Source organism: Pseudorca crassidens, chromosome 14 (genome assembly GCF_039906515.1).
Source record: "Pseudorca crassidens isolate mPseCra1 chromosome 14, mPseCra1.hap1, whole genome shotgun sequence".
Lineage (NCBI taxonomy): Eukaryota > Metazoa > Chordata > Mammalia > Artiodactyla > Delphinidae > Pseudorca > Pseudorca crassidens.
Window position 1 is genome coordinate 71005687 of NC_090309.1, and position 22437 is coordinate 71028123.

Below are 22437 nucleotides of genomic sequence, written 5' to 3' on the forward strand. Positions count from 1 at the left end.
TGGGGACACGGGTTCGTGCCCGGGTCCGGGAAGATCCCACATGCTGCGGAGCGGCTGGGCCCATGAGCCATGGCCGCTGAGCCTGCACGTCCGGAGCCTGTGCTCCGCAACGGGAGAGGCCACAACAGTGAGAGGCCCGTGTACCGCAAAAAAAAAAAAAAAAAAAAAAAAAAAAAGAGGTTGCGGGTTTCCCTGGTGGCACAGTGGTTAGGAATCCGCCTGCCAGTGCAGGGGACATGGGTGAGAGCCCTGGTACGGGAAGATCCCACATGCTGCGGGGCAACTAAGCCCGTGCACCACAACTACGGAGCCTGCGTTCTAGAGCCCGCGAGCCACAACTACTGAGCCCATGTACCACAACCAGTGAAGCCCACGCACCTAGAGCTCGTGCTCTGCAACAAGAGAAGCCACCGCAATGAGAAGACCATGCATCGCAAAGAAGAGTAGCCCCCGCTCCCCGCAACTAGAGAAAGCCCGTGTGCAGCAACAAAGACCCAACACAGCCAAAACATAAATAAATTAAAAAAAAAAAAAAAAAGAGGCCGAGTAATTTCATGCTCCTTTAACACTGCCTTGGTAAGAGAACTTATCCAGGTTCACGATGACCAACAGGCCTAATTAACACCTCCTACCTTCATAGCCTAACTTCAAGCCAATATTTGCAATGTTTGTATATCTAGTTGTCACCTTAAACCAAACTAGCATTCACCCCCGCCCCCCGCCCCCATCACACCATTTTCTGTTACGGGCTCTGCCAATTTTTGTCATTCAGAGTCAAAACCTTGGTGATATTCATTCATTCAACAAGCATTTAAATACTATTGAGCACAGATAAGAATTGTGCTAGGGATGCTGGGGTATACAACAGTAAGTTTGACAGAGTTTCTGACTTCCTAAAGGCTTATAGTCTGTCAGGAAAGACACACAAGTGGGGACCCAAACCATTGTAGGGATATTAGAAAAGACTTCCTGAAGGTAGTAATGATGAGGGTGGGTGGGTGAGGAGGTTTGTTCCATGGGTGAAAGCATAGGAAGAGAAAGCATGGAGGAACCCAAAGACATACTGCTGAAGCACTGGGTAGTGGAAATGGAGAGGAATGGGAGAGACATGGAAGAAGCCTTTCAAGCATGAAGGGTCTGGTAAACTATGTTAAGGAATTTGGACTATCTGAAGAGTAGGAGGAAGCCATGATCTTTGTATTTTAAAAGAATTAATCTGCTTATCCTTTGAGAATTTTCCCTTTCTCTTCCACCCCCTGAATCCAATCTGTTACTAAATTCTGTCCATTTCTTATCGTCTAATTTGTTCCTTTATCTCTATTCCCATTGCCACCCACCTTAGTCCCTGCCCTTCTCGTCCCATGCTTAGATTAAGAGCCCTTTCACCAGTTAGTTTCCAGACTCTCCCTCCAATCTACACTGTACACGAAGACTAGACCAACAATCCCCAAGTGCTACACCAGGATAGCAGTGAAGTCCAAGTCACCCATTTTGGCGCTTGCGACCATCTCTATCCTACCTAATATTACCACTTAAAATCAATTTCCAACGAGGCCAGATAGTTTCCTCAAAAACCCTCACCAAAGCAGTTTACTTTCATTCTTCACCCTGCAACCTTGTAACATTATTCCCTTCTCCCCCTGGTATAACGCACGCCTGGGGCATCCTGAGGACCTCAAGCAACAGCTTTTCCACTCTCCTTTGATTTCTTCTCGACCAGTATAGACTGGGTCACAGATCGAGGTCTTCATTTTCTTTTGTCAGAAAGACTCTCTCACATCCTACTCGCATAGGCCTCACAAAGCCTGGCCAGGGTACTTCTTGCGCTCAGAACACGAGCCAACTTTAATTGAACTGTACGGGGCGGGGTTTGAGGGAGTCTGAGGGCGCGGTGGAGAGCGAGCTGACACGCTGGAAGATGAACCGGAAGTACCAGGTCCCGCACAAAAGAGCTTCAGACAAAACGCGAGAGGCCGGGGTAGAGGAGCGGAGGCGGGGGACAGTGGGGGACAGTTGGGGAGAGATACTGGCGAGGAACAACCTCCCAGTGTGCTCCAAGCAGGCCGCGGCCGTTGGTGGGCGTGGCCGCGCCAATCTCGCGGGAGGGCGGTTGGGCGGGCCGTTGTCCCCGCGGGCGGGGCGAGTTGCTAAGGAAATGACTCCCCGCAGCGCCGCGCCGCGCCGCGCCGGCCGGGCGGGGTCTGAAGCGGCGCCGTTTCCGCTTCCGCTCCCTCTCTGCTCCGGTCCCGTTACCGCCACCTGGGCCGCCTCGCGCCTTTCACCGGCACCTTGCGTCGGCCGCGCAGCCGGGCCCACTCCTGACACGCGCGCACCCGGGGCTCCGGCTCCGGCGCCGGCACGGGTCGCGCTCCGTTCGCCTTCCTCTGAGGCCGCCGGTCAGCCGCTGCCATGGGTGCCTACCTCTCCCAGCCCAACACGGTGAAGTGCTCTGGGGACGGGGTTGGCGCCTCGCGGCTGCCGCTGCCCTACGGCTTCTCCGCCATGCAAGGCTGGCGCGTCTCCATGGAGGTGAGGCGGGAGGGGCCCATAGGCTGACGGCTGTAGGGCGGGAACCTGACGGAGAAAGGGAGCCGGGGGGGATGGGGTCATCCCCGGGGAAGGGTCCGAATCGAGAGCCTGTGACCGCAGCGGCAGATTGGGGGGCGACAGCGAGAGCGGGGCCGGGGCCGAGAGGGAGCTGCCGGTGCTAGGAGACCGTGTGACGGTGGCCCGCTTGGCGGCGAGGGCTCGGCCATGTGGGGAGAGGCACCTTCCGCCCACTGACCGACCTCCCCGTGCCTTCGCTTCATCCTCTCGTGACAGACTAGCCCTCCAGGCTCGTAAACGGTGTGAAGTTTAATGTGGGAGTAAAGATGAAGAGAGGGACTATTTATCCATTGACTTTTGCTAGAGAGAGGCGGATAGATGTGAATGACTGTACTTAAAAAAAAAAAAGCGATGTGTGAGGCGTCTTTGGACGAGGAGTTTGACAGGAAAGGAAGCCACGCAAATAGTCCGCTTCAAAATCTTAATACCTGGATGCCTGGCCCTGGGCACCACATGTTAATTTCAGAGATTTGACTTGACCTCCAAGAATTGTCACTCATTTGTATTCTTTCAGGGCCTTTCTTGGCCTTTGGAAGCCTTGAACTGTGTCAGTCACTATAATTTCCTTTAAAATGATGCCTGATGTTTTTTTCTCACTCGGAATTTCTCTAAAACTTAGTAATTGTCATTTTGCCTGTGCTTGTTGTAGCTTATAGTTTCCTTGATTTTCAATCATTTCATCAACTTTTTTTTTCTTATCCTACAGAGAACTGATTTTTCTTTTATAGAAAAATTTACTATCGATAAAAGGGAAAAATGGGAAAATTCTGGATAAAAAGGAGTAGTGTTGGGCAAATGGGTGTGAAACTACAAAGGAGAACAGAGAAAACTATGGTAGGAGGGAAAGGAAGAAAGACATGTGTAAGACGTGTTTTTGTGAAGAGTTTTGTGAAGTCTAGACAGAGGAGCCAGGGAAATGCGCTAATTATGTCTGGGATCGAAGGTTTATCCACTTACTAGGTGGGCTTCAGGTAACAGCCAAAAGTCTCCCTTGGGAATTTCATCAAATCCCTCACTCCTCCCTGTGGTTAGCTCTGGAATGACAGTATAAACTTAAATGGTTTGTTCTCAGCCTCACATTTTATACCCACGGCAGACTTTATCATCTGCTTAAAATCTCAGGAATGGAGAGGATCCTATACAGTTCATCTCACCACATTTTACAGCTCAAAAACCGACGCCCAGAGAGATTAGGTTACTTGTGCCTTGGTGGAAAGAATCTGTAGGATGAAAATTGTTCAAGACCTATACTACACACTGTTCTCATCTGTGTCAACAGATTTCTCTATGGTGCACAGTATTGAGTTTACTGGGTGCTTGGTAAATGTAATTGTCTGGCTGGTAGAAATATCTGGATGTAGCTTCATTGTCAGTCTGGGGTTTGGGTTAGCTGGTAATTTGGAGGTTCCAGTTCTATGGCATTTTCTGTTAATATTGTAAGATTTGAGGTGACTATCTCATGTCACAGTAAGGCTTTTCCTTTGGGTTTCTTATTCCATATTTTCCACTTTCCTCTCTGCTGTGGTTGTTCCACTTCTTTGTTACTCTTTCTAGTTTTCTTTATGAATTGAGTTGCTTGGATAATCAATTTTCCAAGTCTTTTGCCCAGTGATTCTGTACTGTTTGCTTCTTCTCTGCAGGGCATTTCCCTTTATTTTTGGTTTCTCCTCTGGTAATTAGAACATAACTGTTTTCATCAGGGGCTGTTTGGTTTGTAGAGATCTTGCTAGACTATTCCTTAGATCCTAATCTTCCTCCTGAGAGATAACCACTTAGGGTTTTAAAATCTTATTATGCGATTTCTGAATTTCCCTTTGTTTGAATAGTTAAGTAGACCCAATCAAATCTTCTTGAAGTCCTGTTTGGGATCCTGTTCTGCTGCATTGATACTTTTGCTTCTGGCTTTGTTTCCTTTCTCCCTGAAGTGTAACATAGTTTCTTTGCTATGGCAAGAAGAGAACTGACTTCTAGCCTCTTGAGTGAATCTTACCTTTTCAGAAAGTGTACTCCTGTCCCTCTTAACCTTTAGGGCTGAATTTCACCAGTTTATTAATTCTATTGACCTTATTTGCCTGGTCCTAATGATTTAGTTGAGGTAAGTTTATCACACCCATACACATTATAAAGGTTACTGAAATCCTGACTGATGTATAGTCAGCCTTAGAGAGTACCGTTTTATCCCTTCTCTTGAGGCAAGAATGGCAACTATCAATAGCTGGCATTTTATACTTTCTGCCTCTCTCCAGCCCCTCTTGCTGTGGAACCAGGGTGTTTTGAGGAGGGGTAATCAAAATACCACAGTTGATGTTCCCTTCCCTTCTTCCTTCTCCATGGTTTGGAGGGACCCTCAAGCTGGTTGAGGTATGTATTTTGGGGGTTAACAGGTAGGTTGTGGAAGGGTGCCTGAGAAATATATATGGAAAGGCTCTGAGTTTCTGATGTCTAATGAGAAGTCCAATCTGAAAACAGTTTTAGTTGATGTAGTCTCAAAGAGACTAGAGTACTTTTAGTTTTTGGTTATGAGGTTCTCTGGAAGTGACAAAATTGCTTCCTGTGGGGAATTAGGATATCTATATCTATATCTATATCTTATATTTGTCCCTTTTAAAGGCAGCATCAATACCTAGAGTATAAATTTGAGTAGGCTAGCTGTTTATTGCCATATAGAAGCTGGCTTATTAGTGATCACAGAGGGTCATCTAGAATTGAATATAGATAATGTTGAGCAGAAAGTTCTTAAAGGTACATGCATGACAGTTTAAATCATTATATTAATAGGGGAAATATAAAATGAGATACCACAAGCATGCTGTGGGGTTCCCCTGGAGAGAGGGCATCTGAGGCTGAAGAGCATTTATTGTTTGTACCTCAGATTAGTGTCTCATCTTAGCTTAAAGCACTTTTTACTTACTGAACCAGATCAGAATTCCTTTGTCTAGGATACAGTTAAGCAACTTTCATAAAAGGGCATTCTTTTTGATCAGCATGCAGTTCCTATTCTTTACAATTCAAAATTAGCATGAAATGATATCGAATGTATGTCCATTAATATAAAGAAATTGTTTTCTACTATACTATTCCTTTATAAGTTTTCAAGCAACTGTAAGTTACAGTCAGAACTTATTTCTCAAGATTTCAAGAATATTTTACATTATTTCTGCTGCCCAATCCCCTAGCAGTTAATACTGCTTCTGAACCCCTGACCCTCTATTGGGTTACCATCTTGGAATTATACTTTCAGAGGTAAGGGCTTGAATTCGAGTGTAGAAATTTGACAGATCTGATCAGTAGTTCTTGCCACTGTTAGCTGCCATTAAAATTGTGCTGTCTGGAAGCACAAATCTTTAGAACTGAAAGCATCACTGATGTTTAATGACACTGTAAACTGAGTACCAGTTCCAGTGGAGTTGTTTTCTGTCTCCCTCTAAGTCTAGTTCAGAGATGGAGTGTTTCAACTTTAATCATGCATAGTACTTGAAAATGTATATACAGGTCCCTTTTTAAACAACTGTATCGAGATATAATTCAGGTACCATATCCATTTAAAGTGTACATTTCAATAGTTAATATACTCACAGAGTTGTGCAGCCATCACCACTATTAATTTTAGAACATTTTCATCACCTGAAAAAGAAATCTTGTAGCCATTATTAGTCACTCCCTATCCCCCCTCCTCTAATGCCTGGCAACCACTAATTTACATTATGGATTTGTTTATTCTGAACATTTCATATAAATATGTCACCTTTTATGTCTGGTTGCTTTTTACTAAACAATATACATATATTTTAAATTAATTAATTAATTAATTAATTTTTGGCTGCGTTGGGTCTTCGTTGCTGTGTGCCGGCTTTCTCTAGTTGCGGTGAGCTGGGGCTACTCTTCACTGCAGTGTGCAGGCTTCTCATTGCGGTGGCTTCTCTTGTTGCGGAGCACGGACTCTAGGCACGCGGGCTTCAGTAGTTGTGGTGTGCAGGCTCAATAGTTGTGGCTCGCAGGCTCTAGAGCACAGGCTCAGTAGTTGTGGCACATGGGCCTAGTTGCTCCGTGGCATGTGGGATCTTCCCGGACCAGGGCTCGAACCCATGTCCTCTGCATTGACAGGCAGATTCTTAACCACTGCACCGCCAGGGAAGCCCCTAAACAACATTTTTTTTTTTTTTTAAACCCCATATTTGTTTGTTTATTTATTTTTGGCTGTGTTGGGTCTTCGTTTCTGTACAAGGGCTTTCTCTAGTTGTGGCAAGCGGGGGCCACTCTTCATCGAGGTGCGCGGGCCTCTCACTGCTGTGGCCTCTCCCGTTGCGGAGCACAGGCTCCAGACGCGCAGGCTCAGTAGTTGTGGCTCACGGGCCTAGTTGCTCCACAGCATGTGGGATCTTCCCGGACCAGGGCTCGAACCCATGTCCCCTGCATCGGCAGGCGGACTCTCAACCACTGCGCCACCAGGGAAGCCCCTAAACAACATTTTTAAGGGTCATCCAGGTTGTATCATGAATCAATCAGTACATCATTCCTTTTTATGGCTGAATAATCTTCCATTGTATGCACATTTTGTTTATTCCTCCATCAGTTGATGGTGGTTTGGATTTCCACCTTTTGGCTATTATGAATAATGGTGCTATGAATATTCATGTTCAAATTTTTGTGTGGAAATAAGTTTTATTTCTCTTGAGTATATTCCTAGGAGTAGAATTGCTGGGTCATATAGTAACTCCACGTTTAACATTTTGAGGAACTGCCTGTTTTCCAAAGTGGTTGCGCCATTTTGCATTTCTACCAGCAGTATATGAGGGTGTCAGTTTCTCTACCTCCTCCCTACACCTGTTATCTTTTTTTTTTTCCTCCAATTATAGCCATTCTGGTGGGTGTGAAATGATGTTTCATTGTGGTTTTGCTTGTATTTCCGTGATGGCTAATGATATTTGAGCATTTTTCCTTGTGCTTATTGGCCGTTTCTGTATCCTTGGAGAAATGGCTGTTCAGATCCTTCGTCCTTTTGTTTGTTTGTTTGTTTTGGCCATGGCGAGCAGCATGTGGGCATGTGGGATCTTAGTTCCCCAACCAGGGATCGAACCCGTGCTACCCTGCAGTAGACGTGCAGAGTCTTAACCACTGGACTGCCAGGGAAGCCCCTGTTGGTGTCCTTTGAAGCACAAAAGTTACTAATTTTGATGAAGTCCAGTTTATCTGTTAAGAGTTTCATAGTTTTGGCTCTTACATTTAGGTCTGTGATCCATTTTGAGTTAATTTTTGTGTATGGTGTAAAGAAGGGGTCCAAGTTCAAACTTTTACATCTGGATATGTGTTTGTCCCAGTGTCGTTTGTTTTTGTTTTTTTAGGTATTTATTTATTTATTTGGCTGCATCGAGTCTTAGTTATGGCACGCAGGATCTTCGTTGCAGCGTGTGGGCTTCTCTTTAGTTGTAGCGCATGGGCTCTAGAGGGCGAGGGCGTTGCAGCTCAGGGCTTAGTTGCCCCGCGGCATGTGGGATCTTAGTTCCCTGACCAGGGATCGAACCTGCATCCCCTTCATTGGAAGGCAGATTCGTAACCACTGAACCACCAGGGAAGTCCCCATCATTTGTTAAGAAGCGTATTCTTTGCCCTTTCTGCATTATCTTGGCATCATTGTTTAAGATCAATTGACCATAAATATGAGGGTTTATTTCTGGACTCTTAATTCCATTCCATTGATATATGGTACCACACTGTCTTGGTTACTATACCTTTGTGGTTTTGAAGTTGGGAAGTACGAGTCTTCCAGCTTTGTTCCTTTTCTTGTTTCTTCTTTTCTGGGTCCCTCGTATTTCCATATGAACTTTAGGATCAGCTTGTCAGTTTCAGTACAAAAGGCATCTGGGATTTTGATAGAAATTGTTCTGAATTTGTAGATGTATTGATGAGTATTACTATCTTAATGATATTAAGTCTATAGTTTTCTTGTGATGTCTGTCTGGCTTTGGTATCAGGATAATACTGGCCTCATAGAATGAGTTGGGAAGTGTCACCCCGTCTTCTGTATTTTGGAAGAGTTTGTGAAGAATTGCTATTAATTAGTCTTTAAATATTTGGTAGAACTCACCAGTGATGCCATCTGAGATTGGGCTTTTCTTTGTAGGAAGTTTGTTTGTTTGCTAAAATACACGTAACATAAAATTTACCATCTTAACCATTTAAAATGTACGGTTCAGTAGCGTTAAGTAGATTCACATTGTTGTGCAACCAGTCTCCAGAATTCTTTTCATCTTTCAAAACTGAAACTCTATACCCATTAAACCCCTCCCCATTCCCCCTTCCCCCAGCCCCTGACAACCACTGTTCTACTTTCTGTCTCTATGAATTTGACTACTCTGGGTACCTCATATAAAGACAGATTTGTCTTTATGACTGGCTTATTTCACATAGCATAATGTCCTCAACGTTAATCCATGTTATAGCATGTGTCAGAATTTCCTTTCTTTTTAAGGCTTAATGATGTTCCTTTGTATGTATATATCACATTTTGTTTATCCATTCATCTGTTGATGAACACATGGGTTCTTCTACTTTTTGGCTCTTTTGAACAAAGCTGCTATGAACATGGGTGTGTAAATATCTCTTTGAGACCCTAATGGGAAGCTTAAGATCAAGGTGTCTGGAGAGGGCCCACTTCTTGGTTCATAGTGGCTGTGTTCTAGCTGTGTCCTCACAAGGCAGAGGACCTCTCTGGGGTCTTTTATAAGGGTACTAATTTCATTCATGAGGGCTCCTCCCTCATGACTTAATTACCTCCCAAAGCCCCTACCTCCAAATACCATCACTTTGGCCATGAAGTTACAACATAGGAATGTTAGGGAGACACAAAACATTCAGTCTATAGCACAGTGGTAATACATGCATATAATTTTAAAAGTCAGACAGTAATACATGACTTTTTAAAACCAAAAATGTAGTTCCCTTTCCAACCACCTTCAAAAGTTTTATCTTGAATTGCAAAGATTTAGATAAATTTAAGTATCATAAACCTAAATGATTGATCAAGTGACACAGGAGCCTTTGTGGATGTATTTGTAACCTTAGGAAATTGACATCAGGAAAGATAACCAGGTCTTTATTAATAGCAGATCCACTGGTGTCTAGAAGGTCAGAAGGGGCTATGTGATATATAATTTAGTAAAGCAAGACATAAGAGCCCTCATTCAGGTGATCTGTGTATTCTGCATCATTTCTTTCATACCACCTCAGTGGTTATTGTGTTATGATACAACTTTAGGTTTTGGGTAGTAAATGAAAGAGGAGGTATCCCTAAGATATTTGTTCTGAGGCAGCTGGGAACTCACCATCATAAGTAAACATCCTGCTGTGTTACAGAACATACTGTTAGGCCCCAGTGCTGTAAAGAAATTTAAGACAGTCTGTTTTCATGCTGTTTTGGACCTAGGACTCCCTTTTCCCCTATGGAATGTTGGATAACAATACAAGATAGCATATGCTGAATGCCAAATTATTGGTAGAAGCAATAAATATTAAAAGAGTTCGGGTGGGGAATGATCACAGAGTATTGGTGTGTTGAAGAAAGATCTCTTGGAGGTGGTGAGACTAACTGGACCTTTAGGAAAGAGTATAAATGGTAACAAATGGGGAGGAGGAAAGTGGGAGAAGAAAAGTATTAGACGAAAGGATAGGAGGAAAGACTGAAGCAGGCATGCTTACTACTTTGCTGGGGTAGGGTGTTCAGTATCAAGAGTGTCAAGAGTAGTTTCTTTTGGGGAATGGTATGAGTTAAAGAGGTTAGGTTATGGAGATGGATAGGAATGATTACTGAGTGCCTTAAATTGCCAGTAACTTGTATGGAATTAATCTAATGCAGTAGAGTCCATTGAAGGGCCTAGCAATAAAATGTTATATTAGGGAGATTAATCTGGCAGCTGGATGTATGTAGGCTGAATTACAGGGGGCAGAGAGTAGAGACAGGAGAGGAGTTAAAATACCATTAAGAATAAAGTAATCCAGGATCACAGTTATGAGGGAAGAGTCAGCAGGACTCAGTAACGGTTGGTGGAAGACAGCCAGGAAGTCAAGGAGGACTGATATTAGGTGTTGCTAGGAGAGTTAGGATTCCATTGACAGAAATAAGACATGTAGGGGAAGCTCTGATTTTTTTGGAGACTGCTAAGTTCCTGTTTACATATATTAAGCTTGAGGTGGAGAAGGGATATCCTGTAGAAACAGGCAATTGGAGGTATAGAACTATAGTTCTTCACAGAACCCAAGAGAACTTTTGAGAAAGCTGACATGGTTTGTACTATTTAATTACATACAGCCGTTGGGGAGAGTGAAGCCTGCAAAATGGCTATTTGGATTGCTGTTATAGTGACTGCCTGCTTCGTGAAGTATGATCTTGAAGGAGAAGGGTTTGAGTTTAAGAGGAAATGTTAATCTAGAAAGAGAGGAGAGGGACTTCCCTGGTGGTGCAGTGGTTAAGAACCCACCTGCCAATGCAGGGGACACAGGGTCAAACCCTGAGCCGGGAAGATCCCACATGCCGCAGAGCAGCTAAGCCCCTGTGCCACAACTACTGATGCTGCACTCTAGAGCTCGTGAGCCACAACTACTGAGCCCACGTGCCACAGCTACTGAAGCCTGCACACATAGAGCCAGTGCTCTGCAGCAAGAGAAACCACTGCAGTGAGAAGCCCACTCCACACAATTGGAGAAAGCCTGCGCACAGCAACGAATAGCCAAAAATAACTAAATTTATTTTAAAAAAGAGGAGAAATATTGCTTCTGAGGCAGAAGTGAAGGAGATGTTAGATACAACTATGGAGAAATTTTGAGTTAGAATAGGGAAGATGAGGTAGATCTTGAAATAAGACCTTGATATAAGTAAAGTAAGAGGTTAGCTCATCTGCTGTGAGTGAAAGGAAAATAACATTGAGAGCTTGAATAATGTGGGAAAGGTTTGTGACTGACCGTGGTTAATATATTTAAGAGTCAACGCAGAATAGAGAAAAAAGTGCTAAATGGAAGTAGTCACCACAATCAACATGATTTCATGACATTTTATGACTAGCGATACTTAGTGGCTCTGATTCAAGTGTGAAGAAAGCATTTGGTCGGGTTATACAAGGTTGGATGAGTTTTTCTAGATTGCTAAGAGACAGAGTTGAAATATGCAGTACTTAGCTCTGACTCAGAAAAGGACAGAGACAGACAAAGGTAAAGGTATGTAAGCTATGATTGAAGATGTAAGGGGGAAATTGAAGTGCTTAGAGAAGGTAGAGCAGTTCCAAGTGATATAGATCCAAAACCTCACCAAGAAGTTGAGGAGAAGGTAATGTGGAGTGGTTTTAGGAACTGAGACCTCAAGGCATAAGATGAGTCTTTATTGTGGGCATTCCTCTTTGAGAAAAAGGATAGAGAAGACAAATGTGAACCAGGTACTGAATTTCAGAGCAGAATATATATACTTATATATTATGTTCCAGTTTACAAAGAAGTTTTACATCATCATCATGATAGTCCTGTGATGATATGAGTAATGTAGATATTCTTATTCCATACTATAGAGGGTAAAATTGAGGCACACCAATGGATAGCTGACCAGAGATCACACAGTATATGGTAGCTTGGCAGCTTAAGGACAATCATAGGTTTCTTTTGTTGTGGTCATTATTCAGAATGGAACGATATGGCTAATAAAAATAAAAATCTTGAAAAGTAGGATATAATTATTACTCAGATTTCACCCTCCACTAAGTTTGATGTGTGATCTTACAGACTTCTGACATATACATAGATACCTAATTTTTTGCTTTTTATCACAATATATTGTGAACTCATTTCTGAATGAATACATATTGATTATTTCTGACAGCTGCATATATTCCATTGGAGGGATGTACTGTTTGTAATCTAACCTATTCATGGAAATTTAGATGGTTATAATTGTTTTTTATTATAAGTAATGCTGTAATGAACATTCTTCCTATCTTTGTTTCCTTGTGTCAGTAGTCCCATAAAATAAACTTTTAGAAGTCAAATTACTAGATCAAAAGACATGCACATTGTGGCACATATTACAAAATTGCCGTCCAGGAAAACTAGTAATTTATATTCCTGTTTGATCAGAGTACATGAGAATGTGTTTTTATCTTCACTCTTATTATTACTGGATACTATTCATCTTTTTCATCATTCTAATTTGCACAAAAGGATAATTCCTTGTTTTTTTAATGTTCATTTCTTTGATTACTATTGAGGTTAAATATTTTTTCCTGTGTTCAGTGTTGCTAGATCTGCTTCAAAGTCACATGATCTTGTGAGGAACAGATGAGAAGTCAAAAAGATTTTTTTAAATAGAGGTGTGGGTTCAAAAGAGATGGTACACCAACCTAAATGTCCATCAACAGATGAATGGATAAAGAAGATGTGACACATATTTACAATGGAATATTACTCAGCCATAAAAAGAAACGAAATTGAGTTATTTGTAGTGAGGTGTATGGACCTAGAGTCTGTCTTACAGAGTGAAGTAAGTCAGAAAGAGAAAAACAAATACTGTATGTTAATGCATATATATGGAATCTAAAACAAAACAAAAAAACGGTACTGATGAACCTACTTACAGGGCAGGAGTAAAGAGGTAGACATAGAGGATGGACTTGGGAACATGGGGTGGGAGGGGGAAGCTGGGGCAAAGTGAGAGTAGCATCGACATATATACACTACCGAATGTAAAATAGTTGGCTGGTGGGAAGCAGCAGCATAGCACAGGGGGATTGGCTCCGTGCTTTGCGATGACCTAGAGGGGTGGGATAGGGAGGATGGGAGGGAGATGCAAGAGAGAGGGGATATGGGGACATGTGTATGCATATGGCTGATTCACTTTGTTGTGCAACAGAAACTTAACACAGTATTGTGAAGCAATTATACTCCAATAAAAATCTATTTTTATAAAAAAGATGATACAGCTGTGATTTAGAGTACGTTGCAGGACAGAGGAAGACCAGTTGATTCTCTTGTTCCACTGGGAAGCAGTGGACAGGAAGAGTGCTCCTCTCTCATCTACCAAAAAAGTGAAATTAGTTGGACCAGCCTCTCAAATTTTAGCATATATTGAGTCTTTTTAAAAAGACATTTCATTTACTTTTGAAAAAGCTAAACATTCCCATGGTTAAGTCTTGCTCCCATCAGTCTGTCTGCACCCTCATGCCCTCCCACAGTTTACTTTTATTAGTTTTCTGTGTGTCCTTGTAGTATTAAAGTATGAGAAGGCAAATGTCTATTCCTGTGCTCCCTCCTATACAGAAAGCAGCTTACTAAATATATCATTATGCACTTTGTTTTATTTAACAAAATATCTTGGAGATATTCCATGAATTTTTTTTTGTTTGTGTTTTGTTTTTTTTAAGGAAAGCAATATTTGTGGATCTCCAATATTCACTAAAATGATTTTAATGTAATGTTACTTATATGTGTACAAACATAGAACTGGACATATGTGTACAAACATAGAACTGGACATAAATTACATGCCAACAAACCAAACTACAAAATCAACAGAATTAAAATCAACATAAATGTGACACAACTGTTTTGCTGAAACTAATCAGACACTCACAGCATGACCAAGGTAGTGACGGCTGAGGTACAGTTTCTTATGGGTTTGGCATACCTGTGCTATACTGTGTCCCATGCCCATTCTCTCACTGCTTTTGTCATCCAACCCGTCCCTTCTCACTTTTTCTTTATTTCATAGCATTACCATCTTCCCATGTGAATTATGCTATCATTCTATATGATTTACCTATTTATTGTGGTTGTTGTCTAATATCCCTCACTAGAATATAAGTGTTTTATGAAGTGTGGGTCTTTATTTTGTTCACTGATATATCCTGAGCACCCAGAACACATACTAGCACATAATGGATATTCAGATATTTGATGAATGAATGAATGAACAAATGAATTCTTAGGCACATTAAAGTCTGAGAACCACTGTAGAGGATGCTGTGGTAAAAGACAATCATAAAAGGCAAGAAAGTGCTAAGATGTTGGTGATAGGAGAGGAAGGCCCAGTAAGATAAACCCTGGTCTAGAGGGATGGGAGGTCAGTGTGGCTGGTGGTAGAGCGGTTGGAAGAGGGAGAGAGGAAGAAGATGACCTTTGGTGTGTGGTGTTCTTCTAGATCCTGGGGATGAGGCTAAGAGGCAGTTGTGTCAATGACCATAGATAAGCCATCAGAGGCCTTCTGTGGACGCCCATTAGCTTCTGGGGCACTTTCTCCTGGAGACAATCAGAGGGAAATACAAGAAAGAGTAGCTCCTTTTCAGTGCTCTCCTTCCCTACTTTAAAACCCTAAGTTTTTGTTTTTTTGTTTTTTTTTTTTAAAGTGAGTTTTTTTTTTTAATTAATTAATTTATTTTTGGCTGTGTTCGGTCTTCGTTTCTGTGCGAGGGCTTTCTCTAGTTGCGGCAAGCAGGGGCCACTCTTCATCACGGTGCACGGGCCTCTCACTGTCGCGGCCTCTCTTGTTGCAGAGCACAGGCTCCAGACGCGCAGGCTCAGTAGTTGTGGCTCACGGGCCCAGCCGCTCTGCGGCATGTGGGATTCTCCCAGACCAGGGCTCAAACCCGTGTCCCCTGCATTGGCAGGCAGACTCTCAACCACTGTGCCACCACGGAAGCCCCTTTTTTGTTTTTTTTTAAATTTATTTTTGGCTGAGTTGGGTCTTCTTTGCTGCGCATGGGCTCTCTATAGTTGCGGTGCGCGGGCTTCTCATTGTGGTGGTTCCTCTTGTTGCAGAGCACGGTCTCTAGGTGTGTGGGCTTCAATAGTTGCGGGACACAGGCTCAATAGTTGTGGTGCACGGGCTTAGTTGCTCCGCAGCATGTGGGATCTTCCTGGCCCAGGGATCAAACCCGTGTCCCCTGCCTTGGCAGGCGGATTCTCAGCTACTGCGCCACCAGGGAAGCCCCCTAAGTTTTATATTCTAGACTTGTATAATTAAGGAATAGTCTTATTTTAGTGACAACAGAACTACTACATTCAGGTCTCCTGACTATCAGTATAATTAGAAAATTTTAAATACTAATATCTGAAAGACAAAGGAGAACTATTAACTTTACTAACTAATCAAAGTAAATAGCTAGGGGCTTCCCTGGTGGCGCAGTGGTTGAGAGTCCGCCTGCCGATGCAGGGGACACAGGGTCGTGCCGCGGTCTGGGAAGATCCCACATGCCGCGGAGCGGCTGGGCCCATGAGCCATGGCCGCTGAGCCTGCGCTCCGCAACGGGAGAGGCCACAACAGTGAGAGGCCCGCGTACCACACACACACACACACACACAAAAAAGTAAATAGCTAATTATATCCTTTTTGTCTGTAGAGAATACCTGAAAGGAAGGTTGGGTTGTTTTCCAAGATGGGGCAGGGTAAGCGGCAGTACCCTTTTATCTAGGTCTGACAGTCTTGCCTGAACTTTGGCTTAGCCAGGAATATTAGTTTGGGTGGCAGTTTTATTAATAGGAGAATTTGATCAAGCCCAGCCTCCCAAATAAAACGTTCGTGTAGCAGGACCATTGCAAATTTCTCTTCAGGTGTGCTGTGCCTTCAGAGTTAAATGGTATCTCAGTTCCAGCTGGGGATAGGAGATGGGATGGCTGATTTAATGGGGCATTGTAAATTCCAGTTAACAAGTACTACACACAGTGTAGTTTAATAACTATTTGTTGGAAAGATTCCTTTTGTAAATATATCCTCCCCCTAGCCTTGGGGGTAACTTCTTAAATGAGTTAAACTTTAAGAGAAAAGGGGAGTAATTTGTTTAGATGGTGGTTTTGGGGGGGTGGGGAGTATTAAATGTATGTAGCTTTACCAATTTCTAGTGCTTTCACTCAGGCTGTCTTAGGATTCTCCTAGAAACTTTTTAGGTCGGTAATGCCCTCAGGTTGCTTTTTGCTATCTTCCCTAACATTTTCTTCCTTTAAGTTCACTGATTCATAGAATGGGTCTGGAAGTGACTTTGAAGATCCTTTATTCTGGTTCTTCCCATAGTTGCCACAAATCCAAAAGGGTCAGGTCTAGAGTTCCAACAGCCAAACATTCTGCCATCTGGACTGAGATCTCCTAGGCTGAGGCTGCTAGACTGCAGAGGTAGTGACCTGATTCATCTCTTTCCCTTCTTCCCTCCCTCCTTCCTTTCCTTTTTCCCCCTCCCTTCCTTTCTCCCTCCTGTGTACTATTCTTATTTATCATCCCATCTTCCTTTCTTATTTCTAGGCCATGTAGGTCAGCCAGGGAAGGGTTAGTGAGATTAAGGTGTAAAGGCAATCCTTAATGACCTGAGGTGCACAAGGAAGAATACCCTTTGACCTTAAGAAATGCTGATTATGCTCTTTTTCCTAGGATGCTCACAACTGTATTCCTGAGCTGGACAGTGAGACAGCTATGTTTTCTGTCTACGATGGACATGGAGGTAACTTTAGCAGATCATGTGGTAACATTCTAGGACCCCACTTCCAGGTCCTTTGTTCTTTTACTTTCCAGGGTTCTGGTCCTCAGATATAATTTCCTGCCTAGTGCTATTTTTCTCTATTCTGCCATTCGTCCTTCCCAGGAGGATAGTGTATTGGTTCTTAATCTCACCAGGCCTTGTTTCAATCCAAGAAGTCTCTTCCTACATTAGCATTTATCTCTTTTTCACTGAAAACTAAGTATACAGGCGAGAAAAGACATGGGCTATATTAATATAGCCCTGAGAGAGGTGATGGTGAAATCCATTTTCTTGGTCAGAACTTCCCGAAACATTGTCTTTTAAATAGGTTTCAGTTGTGCTAAGACATTCATCTCCTCAATCCTTGGGATTCACTCTAGAATGGTGTGCTGATATTATATCACTTTCTATGTGTGTGAAGCTATGCTCTGGGTGACTTTACCTTTGTTCTAGGGGAGGAAGTTGCCTTGTACTGTGCCAAATATCTTCCTGATATCATCAAAGATCAGAAGGCCTACAAAGAAGGCAAGCTACAGAAGGTCTGTCTTCCCACACTGTTCATTCTCCATTTCTGCAGACTTTCCCCTTTTTTCCAGTCCTTGGCTTTTCCTTTTTCATTGCCACCCAGCTTCTTCTTATTGTATTTCTTAAAGAATTCTGTACCTAAAATGAGCTTATTCCCACTTGATCCTTTTTAGAGCTACCTTATTGATTCCTAAGTCTCTAAACTGTTTTTTATTTGTCTGTGAGTGTCTCACAGCTTGGTGGATCACACTCTAATTTGCATCTCATCCTCGTGCCCAGGCTTGTGTATAGGCAGTTCATTTTGTACCCGCGTACTTCTTCCTACACTTGCCTCATACTAGTTTGATTATATTCAGGCTTTGGAAGATGCCTTCCTGGCTATCGATGCCAAACTGACCACTGAGGAAGTCATTAAGGAGCTGGCGCAGATTGCAGGGCGACCCACTGAGGATGAGGATGAAAAAGAAAAAGTAGCTGATGAAGATGATGGTGAGTGTGGCGTCTTTTGTTTGAAAGGAAATTGGCATATTAAAGAACTGCTCTTTAATACATATTAGTTGTGTGTCAGTTCTGAAAGATGGCTTCCTAGGGACCTGGGAAATCCTCATGTTAAAGAATCTCCTGTACTACAGGTGGTTATGAAAAGGTGAGAGAGGATTAACCTTTGTTGAGTTCATAGTGTTGTAGTTGTAAGCATTTTTATATACATCATCTTTTGTCATTGCGATTGGGTCTTTCTGGTTCATTTTAATGTTTATGTGATCTATTTTTTAAGACTGGAGCTGCCTTTAGCCATAGCAGCCAGTCATTAAGCCTGAGCCCTAGGCCTGGACTAGTAGCATTGTGGACTTCCTGGGTCCTTAGCCAGATTAGGGTTTCCAACTTACCAATAAAAAATGAGAGGTGACAGGGAACACATATAGTAACTAGTATTCCTTTGACTAAGAAGGGAGTGCAAGACAAAGACCAAAGGAAGTCTCTGGAGGCTGATGTTACTTGAGGAAAAGGGAGCAAAGGGCTGTTCTTCTGAGATTTGATAAGTGTGAGAGGAGCCTTAGGAGTGGGAGGTGGTGGGGAAGTTGGAACTCAGGTTGCAAGGGCTGTGGAGGTAGTAAGGGACTGATTCCATGAGGAGTCTGGCATGGGGTGCTGATTTAGCCTCTCCCCTGCAGTGGACAATGAGGAGGCTGCACTGCTGCATGAAGAGGCTACCATGACTATTGAAGAGCTGCTGACACGCTACGGGCAGAACTGTCACAAGGGTGCTCCCCACAGCAAATCTGGAGCTGGGACAGGCGAGGAACCAGGGTCCCAGGGCCTCAATGGCGAGGCAGGACCTGGGGACCCATCTAGGGAAACTTCTTCAGAGGAAAATGGCCCCACAGCCAAGGCTCACACGGGCCTTTCCTCCAACTCGGAATGTGGGACTGAGGCAGGCCAAGGTGGGGAGCCTGGCACTCCCACTGGTGAGGCTGGGCCTTCCTGCTCTTCAGCCTCCGACAAGCTGCCTCGAGTTGCTAAGTCCAAGTTCTTTGAGGACAGTGAGGATGAGTCAGATGAGGCGGCGGAGGAGGAGGAAGACAGCGAGGTAAGGGCCCAGTGGGGGCAGATAGACGTTGAAGTTGTAGAGAGGGCCTGGTTGGTCGCCGTGCATAGCTTTCTACTCTTTTCTGTCTATTTTGACATCATCCCCCAACTACAGTCTAAGCTTTTTTAAAATTCATTATCTCCACCAACACAGGTACCATTAGCCCTCTTAACCTCTTCCTTTGTTGACATTATAACAAACAGATCTAGTTCTGGCCTTTCAGAGTCTGTCTCCTGGAGAGAGAACAAGAAGTTGGTGGTTGTTACTTTGGATATTTGGGTTTTTCTGGGCAACTTATTTTCTGGTCATGTTGCCTGGAAGGTGCTTTTGGCTAGCAGCTCTGGCCTTGCCTGAGGTTTCCTGCTGGTGACCGCTGAACCTAGTTCAGGATATTAGTTATATCCATCCTAGTCCTCTCTCCCGTCCTCCACATTTTTCTGTCATGATCATATATTTGCATCTTTCAGTGTTTTAAGGATCTATGTTCAGTCAGGGCCTCTTGGTTCTGAGCGTGAGTTGAGGGGAGGGGGCAAGGAGGTCATCTCAGTCTCAGTAGCCTGGGATTGTCCCTCTGGCAGGAATGCAGTGAGGAAGAAGATGGCTACAGCAGTGAAGAGGCAGAGAATGAGGAAGACGAGGATGACACTGAGGAGGCTGAAGAGGATGAGGACGAAGAAGAGGAGATGATGGTGCCTGGGATGGAAGGCAAAGAGGAGGTGTGTGGGGAAAGGAGGGCAATGAGTCTGGAAAGCCAAGAGGCCAAGTGTGAATTCTCTGATTTTGATTTTGGGAGAAGCGTCCCTTCCTATCTTAGCACTGAAGTCACGGTCATGGAAGGATTTACTCTGCAAGGGGAGTTAGGCCTTTCGGGTAGAATTATCTCAGAAAAGGGGGAGAGCGTGCTATATCTGGAAAGATTAAAGCTGTGCTCCTCCTGTCTATTAAAGTGCTCTTGGTGGTCCTAGTGAGATGAGAAGACATAGGGGAATGATTACAGCTGGTGTCCAGAAGCTCCCATGATGGTCCTTTTCTTCCTTTTAAGCCTGGCTCTGACAGTGGTACAACAGCAGTGGTGGCTCTGATACGAGGGAAGCAGTTGATCGTAGCCAATGCAGGAGACTCCCGCTGTGTGGTGTCTGAGGCTGGCAAAGCTTTAGACATGTCCTATGACCACAAACCGGAGGATGAAGTGGAGCTAGCACGCATCAAGAATGCTGGTGGCAAGGTCACCATGGATGGGCGAGTCAATGGTGGCCTCAACCTCTCCAGAGCCATTGGTAAGGGCCAAGAAACTATGGGAAAAACTTCTGGGGTCTTGTTCTCTGTTCCAGACTACCTATAGCAAACTTTAATCTTCATGGCCTTTTTATCTTTCCAAGTATTTTTGTATCTACTACCTATGTCCCTTAATCATCGCTATGAAATAGGTAAAATAGGTATCACTTCTAGATGATGAAAAAACAGGTTAGTGACTGACCTAAGGTTCAGCAACCCAAAGACAGGGCTGAAACCAGAAAAACTAGAACTCACTTCTCCATTCCACTAGATTATGGAACTTTGTAAAGAAGGGAAATAAATGGCAGGGTTTGACTGGCCTCAAACACAAATCTGTGTGAAGTGCTCAAACTACTTACTCATCATCCATCCATTCCTTTACTTCAGGAGACCACTTCTACAAGAGAAACAAGAACTTGCCACCTGAGGAACAGATGATTTCGGCCCTTCCTGACATCAAGGTGCTGACTCTCACTGACGATCACGAATTCATGGTCATTGCCTGTGATGGCATCTGGTAAGCACTGGCGGAAAACCCTAAAATTCCCTTTTTTCCCCTGCAGCATTACTTCTAGGGCTCTGAGCTGCTTTATCTTCCTTCTAATGGCTGTAGTCAGCCCCTTTTCTCAGGCTGCTCTAGAATTAGAGCCTAGGTAGGCAGCAGCTTGGTGTCAAGACCCCCAAGCCTAAGGCAAAGCTGAGAAAAATCTCTGTGGGTGTTTACGTTGGCCTGAGCCATCTGTGACCTCTATCCTCTACTCTGCCTTGCTGGGACTAAAGAAGATTCTTACTGTTGTTTTTGACCCCAGGAATGTGATGAGCAGCCAGGAAGTTATAGACTTTATTCAATCGAAGATCAGTCAGCGTGATGAAAATGGGGAGCTTCGGTTATTGTCATCCATCGTGGAAGAGGTAAGTCCCAGGGTAGAGGAGAGAGGGTGTCTGGTCTGTGTATGCAGAGTTTTCTCTTTTGGCCTGAGTTAAGACCAGAGCCTGGGAGTATCACTAATTACTGACAGATACTAAACTCTGACTAGAAAGTTTCACTTTCCCTCATTTCCCTGACTTATCCTTATGCCTCATGCACTAGCAAGTGGCCTGTTTTGTGACACCTGTTGCCTGTTCCCCTCCTTCTGCCACCCTGTCTCAGCAAGGCCAGCCCTTTGAGACTTTAGGTTCCCAGGAAGGTTTTCAAACTCTGAAGCTGAGCTACCCCATCCCTTTTGTAGCTGCTGGATCAGTGCCTGGCACCAGACACTTCTGGGGACGGTACAGGATGTGACAACATGACCTGCATCATCATTTGCTTCAAGCCCCGAAACACAGCAGCACTTCAGCCAGAGAGTGGCAAGCGGAAACTGGAGGAGGTGCTCTCTACTGAGGAGGCTGAAGAAAATGGCAACAGTGACAACAAGAAGAAGGCCAAGCGGGACTAGCGGTTGTCCAGACCCCTGCCCACCTAGACTGTTTTCTGAGCCCTCCAGACTGAGACTGAGTTTTGTCTTTTTCCTTTAGCCTTAGCAGTGGTTATGAGGTGTGCAGGGGGAGCTGGGTGGCTTTGCTCAGCCCATTCCAAAGAGGGCTCTCCCTCCACACAGCAGCCTGGGAACCTCTGCTGTCCTCCCCAGCCGCCTCCTTGCTCCTTGGGGCTCATCACCGGTTCTGTGCCTGTGCTCTGTTGTGTTGGAGGGAAGGACTGGTGGTTCTGGTTTTTACTCTGTGAACTTTATTTAAGGACATTCTTTTTTATTGGCGGCTCCATGGCCCCCAGCCGCTTGTACCCGCTCTCTGTTGTACACTTTCAGTCAACACTTTTTCAGACTAAAGGCCAAAACCTAATCGTGCCCATGGTGTCCTTTTTTCTCTGCTGCCATCCTGTCCAGACCAGCCACCCAGGATGCCTTGGCTGCATAGTTGGCCCCCACCAGTAGCATCGACCTAGCCCTTCCCTGTGTGTGGGGGTGT

General features: G+C 44.0%; 1 protein-coding gene across 4 annotated transcripts; it reads left to right on the plus strand.

Moving 5' to 3' along the window:
• Positions 1-1874: 1874 nt before the first annotated feature.
• PPM1G (protein phosphatase, Mg2+/Mn2+ dependent 1G) lies at positions 1875-22311 on the plus strand. Of its 4 annotated transcripts, none has more exons than XM_067703419.1 (10): positions 1875-1936; positions 16997-17066; positions 17538-17623; positions 17966-18098; positions 18782-19197; positions 19776-19913; positions 20240-20474; positions 20860-20989; positions 21282-21384; positions 21702-22311. In XM_067703419.1, exons 1-10 carry the CDS (start codon positions 1919-1921, stop codon positions 21906-21908), a joined length of 1536 nt encoding a protein of 511 aa, XP_067559520.1. In that variant the 5' UTR covers positions 1875-1918; the 3' UTR covers positions 21909-22311. The 4 variants fall into 4 exon arrangements, with proteins under 4 accessions (XP_067559520.1, XP_067559518.1, XP_067559517.1 ...); XM_067703417.1 differs by having other exon boundaries at positions 1889-1978; XM_067703416.1 differs by lacking the exon at positions 1875-1936 and adding an exon at positions 2221-2529.
• Positions 22312-22437: the final 126 nt, after the last annotated feature.

What these genes read in the sequence shown, in the direction of transcription:
- PPM1G (XM_067703416.1), top strand. Translation starts at nt 2,410, where the DNA reads ATGGGTGCCTACCTCTCCCAGCCCAACACGGTGAAGTGCTCTGGGGAC. An exon ending in GGATGGAAGGCAAAGAGGAG is followed by an intron (nt 19,914 to 20,239) that starts GTGTGTGGGGAA and finishes CTTCCTTTTAAG; the next exon opens with CCTGGCTCTGACAGTGGTAC. An exon ending in TGTCATCCATCGTGGAAGAG is followed by an intron (nt 21,385 to 21,701) that starts GTAAGTCCCAGG and finishes TCCCTTTTGTAG; the next exon opens with CTGCTGGATCAGTGCCTGGC.